Source organism: Canis lupus, chromosome 33 (assembly GCF_011100685.1).
Source record: "Canis lupus familiaris isolate Mischka breed German Shepherd chromosome 33, alternate assembly UU_Cfam_GSD_1.0, whole genome shotgun sequence".
Taxonomy (NCBI): domain Eukaryota; kingdom Metazoa; phylum Chordata; class Mammalia; order Carnivora; family Canidae; genus Canis; species Canis lupus.
Genome location: NC_049254.1, coordinates 17,407,199 through 17,422,625, shown reverse-complemented (window position 1 = coordinate 17,422,625; position 15,427 = coordinate 17,407,199). Strand labels below are relative to the sequence as shown.

Genomic DNA, 15,427 nt, shown 5'->3' with positions numbered 1-15,427 from the left:
TATGTCTTTATTATTCAGTGATGCATATTATAATATTTCCAAGTTAAAATTATGCCTGAGATTTGCATAAAAATGCTTTAGTCTTCTGTTTCTGGTTACAGAACACCAATCATGAATTACTAAACAAGCAAAGAAATATGATGTCACCTACAGTGTGAAAAAAGGGGGCAATGAATAGAGACCAACATTGAGATGGCCCAAAATATGGATGAGGCAAAGACACTAAAGAGTCATTAAGAATACATTCAGGGCAGGCTGAGTGGCTCAGCGGTTTAGCGCCGCCTTCAGCCCAGGGCGTGATCCTGGAGCCCTGGAATCGAGTCCCACGTTGGGCTCCCTGTGTAGAGCCTGCTTGTCCCTCTGCCTGTGTCTCTGCCTCTCTCTCCCTGTGTGTGTGTCTCTCATGAATAAATAAGTAAAATCTTTTAAAAAAATGTATATATATATATATATTCAAAGAACTCAGGGGAAATATGTTCAAAAAATGAAAGGAAAATATAACCATAATGAGAAAAGTGATAATAAATACCAGTATATTGTAAAAATATAAAAAAGAGTTAAATGGAAATTTTAGAACTAAAAAGAGCTGATTAGAGATGGTAGTAAAAAGTCAATAACTGGAAGACAAATGATAAAAATAATAGTTTGAAAAACAAAGAGAACAATGATTTTTTTTAATGTACAGACACTCTAGAGATCTATGGTGTAACATTAAACAATGTAATAGTGTATAATACAATTTGCAGTAGGAGAAGAGAACAAGAATGGGCAGGAAAAATATTTTCTAAATGATTACTAAAATGTTCCCAAGTTGATGAAAAGCCTTGACTCACAGTTTTAAGAAAGAAACTCAAATAGAACAAACAAATGCATGCACCACACACACGTGTGTGCTGAAAAACAGAAAGAGAAAGTCTAGAAAGTAGTCAGAATAAAAAGAAAATGTATTTGGGGGAACATAAAAGAATAATCACTGACTTCTTACTGGAAACAATGAAGATGAGAGAACAATAATAGAACAACATCTTAAATTGTGGAAAAGAATAAAAATGGGATAAATGAAAGCTGAGGCAATTCTTCCTTCTCAGACCTGCACTACAACAAATACTAAACAATATTCTTCAAGATGTAGTAAGTGCCATTAGAGGGGACAAATTCAGATCTACAGGTAAGGAAAAACACCAGAAACGGTAAATCGGTAAGTAAATATAAATAACTAGGTTTTTTCTTCTTGCAATTTTCTTAAAATAGAACCATTTAAAGAAAAAATAAAAATAACATTGTAAGGGGGTTATAATACATGCAGAGTGAAAATATGAAAATAACAGAGAGAAGGGTGATGGGTAAGCGGAATTATTCTCTAGTAAAGTATTGAAGTGTGATGCAGGAGTGGGGATGGTGAAAGGTCGCGTATGAGGGTAAGAACTTGGAAGTGTAAAAGTGGGAAATATCAGAAAGGGAGACAGAACATGAGAGACTCCTAACTCTGGGAAACGAACAAGGGGTAGTGGAAAGGGTGGTGGGCAAGGGGTTGGGGTGACTGGGTAATGGGCACTTGGCAGGATGAGCACTGGGTGTTATGCTATATGTTGGCAAATTGAACTCCAATAAAAAAAATAAAAATAAATACCTGTTCTTCTCAAACTATTCCAAAAACTCAGAGAGGAAGGAGAGCTTCCAAATTCATTCTATGAGGCCTGCATTACCCTGATACCAAAACCAGGTAAAGACACTACAAAAAAGAGAGCTATAGGCCAGTATCTCTGATGAACAGATACCTATCCATAGATGCAAAAATCCTCAACAAAATATTAGCAAACTGAATCCAACAATACATTAAACAAAATTCACTCACTATGATCAATTGGGATTTATTCCTGGGATGCAAGGGTGGTTCAATATTTGCAAATCAATTAGTGTGACACATCACAAAGGATTAGAACCATATGATCATTTCAACAGATGCAGAAAAAGCATTTGATAAAATACTACATCCACTCATGTAAAAACCTCAACAAATTAGATTTAGAGGGTATATGCCCCAACAAAATAAAGGCCATATGTGAAAAATCTAGAGCTTACATCATACTCAATGGTGAAAGGCTGAAAGCTTTTCCACTAAGGTCAAGAACAAGAAAAGGATGCTCACTTTCACTTTTATTCAACTTTTATTCACTTTTATTCAACATAGTATTGCAAATCCCACTCAGAGTGATCAGACAAGAAAAATAAATAAAACTCATCCAAATTGGTAAGAAGTAAAACTTTCACTCTCTGACATGATACTGTATATAGGAAACCCTAAAGACCACCAAAAAACTACTAGAACTGATAAATTAATTCAGTAAGGTTGCAGCATACAAAAATCAATGTACAGAAAACAATTGCATTTCTATATATTAATAATGAAGCAGCAGAAAGAAATTAAGAAAGCAATTTCATTTCCAATTGCACCAAAAATAATAAAATACCTAGGAATAAACTGAAGCAAGGAAGTGAAAGATCTGTACTCTGAAAACTATAAAACATTGATGAAAGAAATGAAGATACTTCATGCTCATGGGATGGAAGAACAAAAATTGTTAAGTATCCATACTACCCAGAATAATCTACAGATGTCATGTTATCCCTATGTAAATTCCAACAGCATTTTTCACAGAACTAGAACAAACAATCCTAAAATATCTATAGAACCACAAAAGACCCAGTATAGCCAAAGCAATGTTGAAAAAGAAAAAACAAAGCTGTAAGTATCACAATTCCCAATTTCACATTATATTACAAAGCTGTAATAATTAAAACAGTACGACACAAAAATAGAAACATAGATCAATGGAACATAATGGAAAATCCAGAAATAAACCCACAATTATATGGCCAATTAATCTTTGACAAAGGAGGCAAGAATATGCAATGGGATAAAAGCAGTCTTTTCAACAAATGGTGTTGGGAAAATAGGGCAACTATGTGCAAAAAGTGAAAAATGGACTACTTTTTTACACTATACACACACACAAAAAAACCCTCAAAATGGATTAAGGATTTAAATGAGAGACCTGAAACTATAAAAAAAAAAACCTAGAATAAGGATGCCTGGATGGCTTTGTCAGTAGAGCATGTGACTCTTGATCTTGGGATCATGAGTGCAAGCCCCATGTTGAATGTAGAGCTTACTTAAAAAATAAAGGAATAAAAAATGAAAATCCTGGAACAAAAAACAAGTGGTAATTTCTCTGACATTCAGCCATAACAACATCTTTCTAATCATGTTTCCTGAGGCAAGGGAAACAAAAAACAACAATAACCTTTGGGACCACATCAAAATAAAAAGCTTCTGCACAGCAAAGGAAACAACCAACAAAACTAAAAGATAACCTACTGAATGGGAGAAGATAGTTGCAAATGATGGATTTGATAAAGGATTAGTATCCAAAATATATAAAGAATTTACACAACTCAACACCAAAAATAATAATAACAAAATAATCCAATTTTTAAAATGGTCAGAAGACATAAACAGACATTCCTCCAAAGAAGACATACATACAGGCGACCAGCAGACACATGAAATAATGCTCATCATCACTTATCATCAGGGAAATGCAAATCAAAACTACAATTAGACATCACCTCACACCCGTCAGAATGGTTAAAATAAAAAAACTCAAGAAACAAGTGTTGGCAAGGATGTGGAAAAACAGGAACTCCCGTGCACTATTGATGAGACTATAAACCAGTGCAGCCACTGTGGAAGACAGTATAGAGATTCCTCAAAAAATTAAGAATAGAACTACCCTAAGACCCAGTAATCATGCTAGTGGGTATTTACCTAAAGAATTTGAAAACGGTAATTTAAAGTGATATATGCACCATATGTTTATGGCAGTATTACTTACAATAGTCAAATTATGGGAAGCAACCCAAGTGTTCATCAATAAATGAATGGAGAAAGAAGATGTGGTATATATACCTATATACAATGGAATATTATTCGGCCATAAAAAAGAATGAAATCTTGTCACTTGCAACAACGTAGATGGCTCTAGAGAATATATTGCTAGGTGAAAATAAGTCCGAGAAAGACAAATACCATATCATTCCACTCATATCTGGAATTTAAGAAACAAACAAATGAACAAAGGAAAAAAAGAGACAAACTGAACACAGACTCTAAACTATAGAGAATAAACAGATGGTTACCAGAGGGGAAGAGGGTGGGGTGATGGGTGAAATAGGTGAAGAGAATTAAGAGTTACACTTATCTTTTTTTTTTTAAGAGTACACTTATCTTGATGAGTACTAATATATAGAATTGCTGAATCACTATACTGTACACTTAAAATCAATGTAACACTGTGTGTTAACTACACTGGAATTAAAATATATATATTATATATAATTTATATACATAAAATATATAATATATAATTTTTAAAAATAAATCATCATTTATTATAATCAGCACCATATGTTATTAGCCGAACATAATATAGATCAGTGGAACAGGGAAGAGAATCCAGAAATAGATTCAATATACACAATCTTTAACAATAATGGTATTTTCAACAATTGATCCCGAAAATCCCAAATATCTATATGGAAGCTATGAGCCTCAGATTCCTACATTACGCACAAAAATTGAGTTGGAATGATGATAGACCTAAACATAAAAATCAGAGCTATAAAAATTTGAAAAGGAAACACAGATCTCGAGATAGGCAAAGATTTCTAAGCCAGGACATACAAAGCACTAACCATGAAACAAAATATTGATAAATTGAATGCCACTGAAATTAAAATCTGCTGCTTTTTAAAAAAAGACATCATGAAGAATATGGAAAAAAGCAACCCACAGACTGTGGGGAGCTTTTCACAATAGCTTGATCTGAAGAATTACTTGACAATGGAACCTATAAAGAATAGAAGACAAATCACTGAATTAAAAACTGGGCAAAGGATTTGAACAAACCTTTCACAAAAGAATATACAAGTGGGCGATAAGCACATAAAGAAGATTCTTGATATCATTAGCTCTCAGAGAAATGCAAATTAAAATCATGATGAGGTATCACTACACACCTACTGCATTGGCTAAACATAAAAATAATGAGCAGCAGGTAATGGCAAGGATGTGAAGCAACTGAAATGTCCATCATGGCTGATGAGAGTCTAAAATGTTACAACCCCTTCCAAAATCAGATTGACAGTTTTCTTATAAAATTAAACACACACTTACCTATTACCCAGCAATCACACTCATACATCCTTACCCATAAGAAATAAAAACCGACATACACAACATCTTGTATATTCGCAGCAGCTTATTCCTGATAGCCAATAGTCTGCTCATTAGCACTGGCATTTTATTGTTATCTAAAAAGTTTGCTCCCCTAAAATTATGTGTTTTTATTTTTATTAAAGATTCTATTTATTTGAGTAACACGTGGAGAGTGCATACAAGCAGGGGGTGGGAGAGGGAGAAGCTTGGCAGGGAGCTCAAAGCTGGGCTCAATCCCAGGACCCTGGAATCATGACCTGAGCTGAAGGCAGACACTTAAACACCTGAGCCATCCAGGCACCCCAAAATAATGTATTTTTAGAAATATTCATATCTTTAAAAAAAGAAATATTTATATCTTTAGTTTAAAAGTTTAAATGATTTTCGATACCTTGTTTTCTACTTTTTTAGAATCTGTAAGAATAATAACATCTCATTGGAGCATGTGGCCTTTTAATAATTTATGATAAGGATCACACAAATATTTATTACTATACACATTTTAGTAAGTCTCCAGGCAACAACATGAATCTTAAATAATTTAAATTCTTAGCTTTAATGTAAATGAGAAAAACCTGATCTCCTTAGACTATGGGTATGCAGAATGAGATATTAAATTTAGATTTTCCTTTTTTCAGACATGTTTTATTCCTAAAAATTACTTGTATGAAGCTTTTGAACAATGTAGTCCTCACATTGAATATAAAATGTGGCTAAAACTTGGACTTTCTATTACTGCCAAAAAAATCAGGGAACATCTATCTTATGAGGTAAGAGGTGTTTATATAAGCTCATTCTTCACTCTGAATGGAATTGTATTAAAATATGGTTAATAATGAACTACTTAGGAATTTATATTAAATTTTATCAACAGTAGACTACGAAATTGTGCTTTCCTTGTAGGATTGGAACTACAAGATGCAATTAAAACTCTGTAATGTGTCTGTAAAAGATATACCAAAGAACATCAAAACTGGTATCTATGATGAAACTGTGATTTATGTCATCCTCATCCATGGAGCTGTAGAAGATTGTCAGTTACGGAAAGCTTATAAGGCACCTTCTTTAATTCCTATAACATGCTATCAGGTAAAGGAATGTTGATTCATACCTTCCAGTCAATCCGCCATATGTCTGACAATGTATGAACATTAGAAAAATTGTCACTTTCCACCTTCCCATCTCCCGCCTTTCCCCTACCACTCCATAAGCACAAACACCACACACACCCAGTTCACGGATTGCCTTGACACTGGGTAGCCCAAACACCAACATATTCCTATTCAATGTCGATGAGGCAGGCCGAGCTGTACATTTTGGCCATAGTTAGATTTTGGTGCAGCTGTAAATAGAAAAAGGGGGCCTAGTAAGTTCATATACAACATTGCAGAAGGACCACTTTCTCTGGACTGTCTTAACAGTACTCTGGAGAATTTCTGCCAAACCCATGCTAAACTGAGCAACAGAGGTATTTGCTCAGATACTTTGAAAGATACTTCCCACATTTAGGCTACTGAGTTTTCCTGGCCCTCAAAATGAGATGCTCTGCGTATGAAGAAGGAAAGAATGCAAACCCTGTGTGTGTACGTGTGTGTGTTGGGGTAGAAAAAGAGAGGCACATGTCAGGAGAAATCAGGTGACATACAAAATACAGCTACAGAAAGTACATTGAAAGAGGGACCTAGAGTTGATCGAATTAGACATATATTTTTTAAGTAATTAATATATGGCAGCAACAGTGCTAAATGCTAGAGTGACCAAGACAAGTGAGATTTGCAACTTGCCCTCATACGATCTCTCAACCAAGTGAAAAGAAAAATATGTAAACATATTAATGAAACGTGTACAGCTATGATAGAAGTATTTACGAGGTAGATTTGGGACACAAGAAGAACGTGAGGTGGGGGTAAGAGGGAATACTAAGGTGGGAAAGGATCACAAGAAAAAATTTCTGAGTGGATGCCTCCAGCACCAATGTGATACACCCACTGGGAGGAAGTGAGACATTACTCTTAACTATGGTGCTGCAGACTTCTATTCTTGAATACATAATAACAGAGCTCTGCTGTGGGTGCTGATTGGGAATTTAGATGGCCAAGCAAGAGGTTCTCAAGGCAGCCTAAAACCTACGCAACTCTGTCTACTTTCTCAGGCAGACAGCCCTGTCTATTGTAGATCTGGGTACTCATGTGATTCAAAGCATATCGAAAACAACATATCTGATATAGACATGTTTACCTTTCATCCCAGATATTTAGAGAGGTCCTGAGATAGTAGCTTACCAGAGAAACACGTAATTGTATGGTAAGTACTCAGGAATTAACTTAAATTCTATTGAACATCAGGTACAAGGCACTGAAGATTTTACAAAGGTAATGATTGTTCAAACTTCGGTTGATCTGAAAAACTTCAGATGGAACACTAGAAAATATGTACCTTCACGTAAACCATCTCTTCCAACATGTAAGTTAGATTTCTTTGAGTAATTGAGAACTTTCCATTTATAAAATAGCCATATATGTATTTGGAAACTACTGAATGCATTCTACCTAGAGTATTCAGAAATCATTTTAATTGCCGTATTTGATATCTGATGTGTGAATTCAGACTGAGAAGATCCATGTTCACTCTATTTTTCATCTATAAGGATAAATATGCATAATTACCAAAATACTATGGGAAAAGGTTAATGAGTAAATTTTTATTTTTAAAAAATTTTATTTATTTATTTTAGAAAGAGAGCCAGAGTGGTATGGAGAGAGGGGTTTGGGGGAGAAGAAGAGAGAATCTCAAGCAGACTCCCAGCTGAGCGTGGAGCCCAACTCAGGGTACGATCTCATGACCTTGAGATCATGACCTGAGCCAAAACCACAATTTGAAAACTTAGTTAACTGAGCCACCCAGATACCCCAATGAGGGTATTTTTAGTTCTTCCCCAATTAAAATATTTTATACAACAGTAATAATGAAAATACTGTTACACTGTCTGTTCCAATTACCCATGGGCCTGGCATTCATTCTCAACATGGCTTAACATAAATGTATTTGGGATTATGGGAAAATAGATTATTTTTTCTCTCTTTCCAAAATTCCTGCACATTTTTTACATAATCCTTATAATAAAAGGCTTTTTAAGCCTTTTTTTTTAATGTGACCCTTCTTCCCACCAATTGAGATTACCACCAATTTCAGATCACAGGCCCAGGTGTGAATGATTTGAATCTGGTCTAATGTGATAGGTGAACTGATAGGAATGGTCGTTTGTTCCATTGTTTATACTAACACAGTCTTTCTTGAACCAGCTACAACCAGACTGTATAAAGAAGGCCTTCAATTTGAGACCAATATTGAGGTAAATTTAAAGCAGTTTTTTAAAAGTTTTATTTTGGAGAAAAGAAAGTCTGGTATTTATGGAAATTGTCAATGTATTTTTCTTAATCTGAAAGAGTTTACCTGCTAATCAGTTTGTCAATTTCTTAGTCCAGGGTACAGTGGAAATTGAATTTATATTTTTAAGTAAATATTAGATAAATGATAAAGAAAAGCAAAGTTCAGAAGATCCCAGAATATTTGTTTTAAATCACATTAGCCACCACACACTATTGGAGTAGCTAGGGTTGTCATGTATGTGAGCTGCTACCACTTCTCTGCCTTGGGCTAAAATTTTGACTGGTCTGAAGACTTCATGGCCACGTCAACTATCCATCTGGGATCTTCCAACTTGAAGGCAGTTTGCTCAACTAACCACAATACCTGTCACAAAACAGGAGCTCCATAGTGAAGGTGCTAATCTAATCTGCCCCAAGCTCACCAAAGTTATCCAGAAAATCCCATAAACATTGGTTAATTTCACACCACTATGAACTTGGATAGGTCACTTAGGGATCTTGGGCTCTTCAAAACCCTAGGCCAACTTTGCAGCAAGATCCCAAGTTATGAAACACTGTAGGGCGCTGGAAATGAAAGTGGGCCACAGAGAAATACAGTGGCAGCACCTCACAACATCTACGCCAGCTTGCCTGTAGACTGAATCCTGGGGAATTCCAGATGACGTAGGGAATATGTTTTTAATTCTACTTGGTGCCAAACTGGTTGCATTATTCTAGGAGATGCTGATTATAATCCCCAGACTCTGAGAGAGATCTGCTACAAATACACAAACCAGAAAATTGTGTATTTGGTTGTTAAAAATATATTTTACATCAAGTCCATTTGCTCCATTAGCCCTAGGCATAAAACTTGGAGACACATGTGCCTTCTCCCCCTGAACCTCTCCTCACAAGCATACGTTGAGTGAAAGAATGTATGTTCTGTGGTGGAAGTTGAAGGTGTTTTTCTCATGTCTGTCCGGTCTTCAAGAGGCCAACACTTTTTTAAAATACACAGTTCCTGTCCAGCATGAAAGCAAGAAGTTCACACCCTCCCTAAATATTTTGGAGTCTTTCTGGGGAAGCTATTCTTCAAACCTTCCCTAGTGGCTGCTGGTTGCCTGGAACTACTGACCCAATAACATAGGGGCTGGGAGTATGGGCTCTGGCATGAGACTCCAGGTTTGCTCCCTGGTTCCATCGCTTCTTAGCCACGTCACCTTGGACAGATTTCTTAACCTGTTTAAGCATCACTTTCAGCATCTATAAAACAGAGACAGTGACCATATGTACTTCGTACAGTGCTGCTGTGCAGATTAAAGAAATGGAAAGTATGCTGCATAGTGTTTGGCACATAACAAGCAATCCAAACAAATAATTTCTATTTTTCTCTGCTAACCCCTTAATCACACTGAAAACTACTTCTCCAAACTTCTTGTGCTCTCCAGATACTAATTTTCTAAAAAATATGGATACAGGTCCCTCCTCTAAATCTCCCAAACACGGTTGCTGCTGAAGACTAGGAAGTAGCAAAGGGAACTTACAATTTTAAAAAAGGAAGAAGATGAGGAAAACACTTAAGATAAAATATTAGATGGCTCCTAGAGTCTTCTAGAGTAGTTTATCTTTCTCCTTAGCCTGGGCTGGCTGCCAAGCTTGTAGGATTCAGCATAATAGCTTATTTTGGAGAATGAGGATGCAGGGAAGCTAATGCTCTCCCTCTACCTATTTCCCCGAAGTGCTGCTTTTTCATAATTAAAAAAACACCTGATTGCATGAGGTTGTTAATATAGAGAAAGTAGTGTGGAAGTGAGAGATAATTCTTTAAATGGTAGAAACAACAGCTAGTGAGTCTTATAAAGGCAATTGTCAAATTGTGTTATTTAGTAAATGTTTTTTGTCCTTGATGTTAGATCCTGCCTCTGTTTCTGGGCCAGCTCCCTTCATGCTCTCCCAACCCCTCCTCATACTGCCTCCCCCACCAGAACTGTGGCTTTACCATCACATAGTAAAAAGGCCCATGACAACATCCAGCAGCTCCTTACAAACTGTTCTGATCCCCAGAATGGAGCATATAGCACTGCCATTGCCAGAAGCCCTGGTCCTTAGTCCCCTGCTCCATAGACCAGATTCATATATCTGCCCTACTTTATAAATCTAACCTTTATTAATAGTCTGCAAATTTGACTCCTATCTCCTGTCTCAATTTCTAGATTCAACAGCCTAGTGGGTTACTTGATAGTATCAAGGAGGAAATGGACTTCTATACCGTTACCTAGAATAAAACTAAATGAAAATCTGGTAAGCTGCCTTAGTTTGCTCAACATGATCTGGATCACAACTGTCCCTGGAGATACAGGCTGAAGCCAGAATTGCATGTGCCCTTTTGTGTGACAGTGTGAAGGATACCACGTACCACTATTTATTACTTGCAAAATGATCACTCACCACTAACAGCTGATTCTTCTAAAGACACTATTTCTAAATTCCACTTTGGAAAATTAACTCTAAAATAATATTCCTTTATCTAGATTTCTGAAAGCCTTATAGACTCACGGTTTCCTCTATATATTTTGCTACTTAATCTCACATGCAGCATGGTCATTTTTCAGGCCGCCATGTACTGTGCAAGATATAAACAAGTAATAAAGATATAAATAGGTAATAAGCAATTACTTCAATTGTCAAGAGTTTCTGTTCTAGTTAAGGAGGTAAAACAGATCAGAGGGCAGTTAAATAGCAATACGAGATACACAGTGGATAGTGCCAACTGAAGCTACAGGAATTCAAAACTGAAACAACTGCTGTTGAACATAAACAAAGCCTTTATGGAGGAGGGAAGAGGATGTTTGGAATAGGGAACACAAAAGAGCAAGATTTTGGGAAACAATGAGTAGACCAGTCTGGCTGTTGGTTGCTCAAAATGTAGAGTCAACGGGGAAGTGCGTGTGGGTGTGGATGTGGATGTGGGGGTGTGTGTGTTTTATGACTCTAGGTTACATAAAGCTACCACTGAACTAAAAGATAATCGTCCAGTAAGTCTTTATACTGTTTTAAAATGTTTTTAAAATGTTTTAAAAATGTTAAAATGATTTAAAATGTTAACTCTTGCGTGCTACTTCCTATGACAATGATCATATTTAAAAATAGATTTAAAGGGTAACAATACACTATGAATAAGTGTTTATAAGAATTACTTGTAATACGACCAATATCTTCACATGGGAAAAAATGTATACAAAATGATAAGGAAAACTCCATGACTCCAGTAGGCAAATTTAAGAACAGCCAATTCAGGAAAAAGACAATACCCAGAATATGGGGAAAAGAAAAGTGCCAAATTAAACAACAATGAAGTATTAACATAAGCTCCTTAAAATTAACAATTTTTATTCCACGGTAACATCTACTCCCTTTGAAATAGATGAAACTAGAGTGATACTTGTTTTCGTATATTTTGCTGCTGGATGAGCAAAAGGAATTTGAAACAAAAGTCATAAAAATGCTCATCTACTTTGATTCCATGAATTTGCTTCTGGAAACCAATCCAAAAAGAGTAATCCAAAGTGATAAAGTAGACATCTGTACAAACTATCCAGTGCACCACTATTTTTAATGGCAAAAAATTAAAATGAGTCCAAGTGTCCAATAGTAAGAAAGTTTATAATTTCACTACAGACCATCTGTTAGAGGAAATACCATACAACCATTAAAACAATTGGTTGTATAGTCCAATGTAAAATATAAAAAGAAAGGCAAAACTGCACATACAATTTTCTTAACATGAAAAGAGGTCATGAGCACCTGGATGACTCAGTGAGTTAAACTTCTGCCTTTGACTAAGGTCATGATCCCAGGGTACTGGGATCAAGCCCCATGTCCAACTACCTGCTTAGTAGGGAGCCTGCCTCCTTCTCTCTCTACCCCTCCCCTCTCCCATGCTCTCTAGCTCATGTTCTCTCTCTCTCTCTCTCTCAAATAAATAAAATCTTAAAAAAAAAAAAGAGAGAGAGAGACCGAAAAAGATAAACTCAAATGATTCATTCAGGTGTTAGAAAGGTAAAAGAAGGGACAAGTGTGGTGTGTTCACCTCTCATGTTGTTTTATTGCTCTTGTAATGAAGAATATAATTGTAAAATTCCTACGCCTTATTCAAATATAAATTGTCTCGAAGTTGTCTGTTCCTTTCTGCCCCTCTTTATACTCAGCCATCCCAGTGCGGTGAAAAGGAGTGGGAACAGTCAGTGCTGAGACCCAGTCCATGAACTACCCCTGTCTCTTTCAGCAGAACCCAGGGGGTTTCTCAGACTCTGACTGGCAGTTTAAATCCGGCCACCACCACTTTGTGAATGCTAAGTGACTCACATTCCCCCACCCAGCGTCCTTCCTCAGCCTCAGCAATAATGACCAGGAGGTTATTTCCTGTGGGAGTGAAACTGATCCTCTAGTACATCCTGTTTGGGGTTGTAAGTCAATTTTGAAAGATTCCAAAGCTCTGTTTGCATTTTTTTTTCCCCTCCCTACTTCTGTTAGGAATGGTTGACAACACTGTTTTGAAGACTGACACACGTATGGGCACTGCTGTCACAAGACGCCTCCTGTTTTTCGAACATATTTCCCTGCATCAAAAGGGAGCAACTTCAAGCTAGATCCTGTATGGATGATCCTGGTGCCACAAGAAAAGGTGTTTGAACCTTCCAACCATTCCATCTAAAATATGTTTCTTGGAACATTTTCTTGATTTAAAATAGCTTTTATTTTAAATATCTAAAACATCTCAAAAATCGTAGAGTAAGGTTTAGTTTTAGAACCACCTGGAGTCATTTGCATAATGCTCTCAAAGCAAAAATGGTTCGATTCATTTTGTGAAAACCAAACTGCTATTAAAATGTAGTTTAAATGTTGATCTTAGTCCGCGTAATTATTTTTGTCATTCATTGTACTTCACTCATCTTGGAAGTGCTCAGTGAATTAAAATAGTAAAGAGTGGAACCTGATTTACACCTAAACAGTGTAACTCAGTCCAAATTGAAACTTTCAGTGTCCATTTCATTCATCATCTCATTAAAAAAAGAGCCTGATGCCTGGCCCATCTTTTTTTTTTTTTTTTTTTTTTTTGAGAGAGAGAGAGAGAATCCCAAGAAGCTCCACACCCAGCACAGAGCCCAACATGGGTCTTTTTTTATTTTTATTTTTATTTTTTTATTTTTTATTTTTTTTTCCAACATGGGTCTTAATCTCACAACCCTGAGATCATGAACTAAGCTGAAATCAAAAGTCAGATGCTCAACTGGCTGAGCCACTCAAGTGCCCCTGGCACATCATTTTTAAAAATAGTCTTAACGAGGGGCATCTAGGTGGCTCCTTCGGTTCAGCATCCAACTCTTGATTTCAGCTCAGGTCATGATTTTATGGTTATGGGATCAAGCCCTACATTGGGCTCTGCACTAAACAGGGAGTCTGCTTGAGACTTTTCTCTCCTCTCTCTCATAAATAAATAAATAAATAAATAAATAAATAAATAAATAAATCTTTAAAAAAAAAGCCTTAACCAGTTGTTACTGCACGCTTTCTACATGCTAGGTGTCTAACAAACACTACACACTTATGAACTTATTTAATCTCCACAATAAGCATATAAGACAGATACTTTCATTTCCAATTTACAAATGTGTAAACTGAAAGAATTAGTGTAATTTGCTAAAAATCTCACAGCTAGTAATAAGCAGAGTAGATATTTAAACACAAGTCTGTATTTAACTATTATACCATATGACTCTCTAGTATGGTAAGTCCTGAAGAAATACCCGAAGAATTAATAAAATTTTAAATATATGTCTTCAGGACCATGCTTCCACCAGGGGTTGGAAATCTGAATCCTTAAGTTTGTCTTCTACAACTGGTAGTAGGCACATTTTCAGAAGCCAGGTGTAAAGACTCCATTCCCAAAAGGTTCTTGCAGAGAAGACAATTTGGTTTGTTTCTGTTGGGAAAGTCAAGTCAAACTACTATCACTTCTGTCCAAAACTGAACTCAATCAGTTTTTGATTCCAATGATAAGTGACTAGCAACTGTATTAGTGTTTGAGGGAACCCTGTTAAGGAGTACCCTTTTTCTCCTGGCTGGTGAACCAAATGAAAATTAAAACAAAGGATTAAAGAAGGTAGAGACTAAACCACACACACACATACACACACACACACACACACACACTCATGCACAAGCCTTTATTAGTGACTGAACTGACATAAGGAACAGGATTGCCTTCTGACCCCCAGAATTGGATGTACTGACCATCCTAGGCATTTATCATTACTTACTGCCTTAGCTGAGAACAACAATGCCAGATTTATAAAGTCAAATTTACTCTCAGAAGAAACCAGGAAGGAAGGACTGGACAAAGAATGTCCAGATTCTGCTTCCAAATTCATCAATCTGATAAGCCACTCCACCTCAGCAGAATGAATGAGCTGGTGACAAGCCATGAGTATAGGAGCAATGGAGAGTAGAGCTCTCAATCCAGGACAAGACGCGAGGTGGGAAAGAGCTCTCCACCACTAGCTTGTCACAGTGAGCTCAGTATGCACTAGACTCTCTTCTGAGGGCTTTGCCTTCATTAGCTCAGGCCATCATCACAGGAACTTTAGGAAGTGGGTACTCTCATTGCCTCATTTTTACAGAGGAAATAGTGGGACTTAGGGAATTCAGATAAATTACTCAAAGTCACAGCTAGACATAATGACACCAGGACTCAAATCCTCTAAGCACATTCAGTTATATT

General features: G+C 36.4%; 1 protein-coding gene across 5 annotated transcripts in view; it reads left to right on the top strand.

Moving 5' to 3' along the window:
- The window catches only part of SLC9C1 (solute carrier family 9 member C1), an 81,996-nt gene extending 68,446 nt beyond the window's left edge, over positions 1 to 13,550 (top strand). For all 5 annotated transcript variants that reach the window (XM_038582803.1, XM_038582805.1, XM_038582804.1 and 2 more), the window contains 6 exons: positions 5,917 to 6,048; positions 6,182 to 6,367; positions 7,624 to 7,741; positions 8,581 to 8,630; positions 10,860 to 10,947; positions 13,180 to 13,550. In XM_038582803.1, the coding sequence (XP_038438731.1) occupies positions 5,917 to 6,048; positions 6,182 to 6,367; positions 7,624 to 7,741; positions 8,581 to 8,630; positions 10,860 to 10,925 (552 nt within the window). In that variant the 3' untranslated portion in view covers positions 10,926 to 10,947; positions 13,180 to 13,550. The remainder of the gene's footprint in view (positions 1 to 5,916; positions 6,049 to 6,181; positions 6,368 to 7,623; positions 7,742 to 8,580; positions 8,631 to 10,859; positions 10,948 to 13,179) is intronic.
- Positions 13,551 to 15,427: the final 1,877 nt, after the last annotated feature.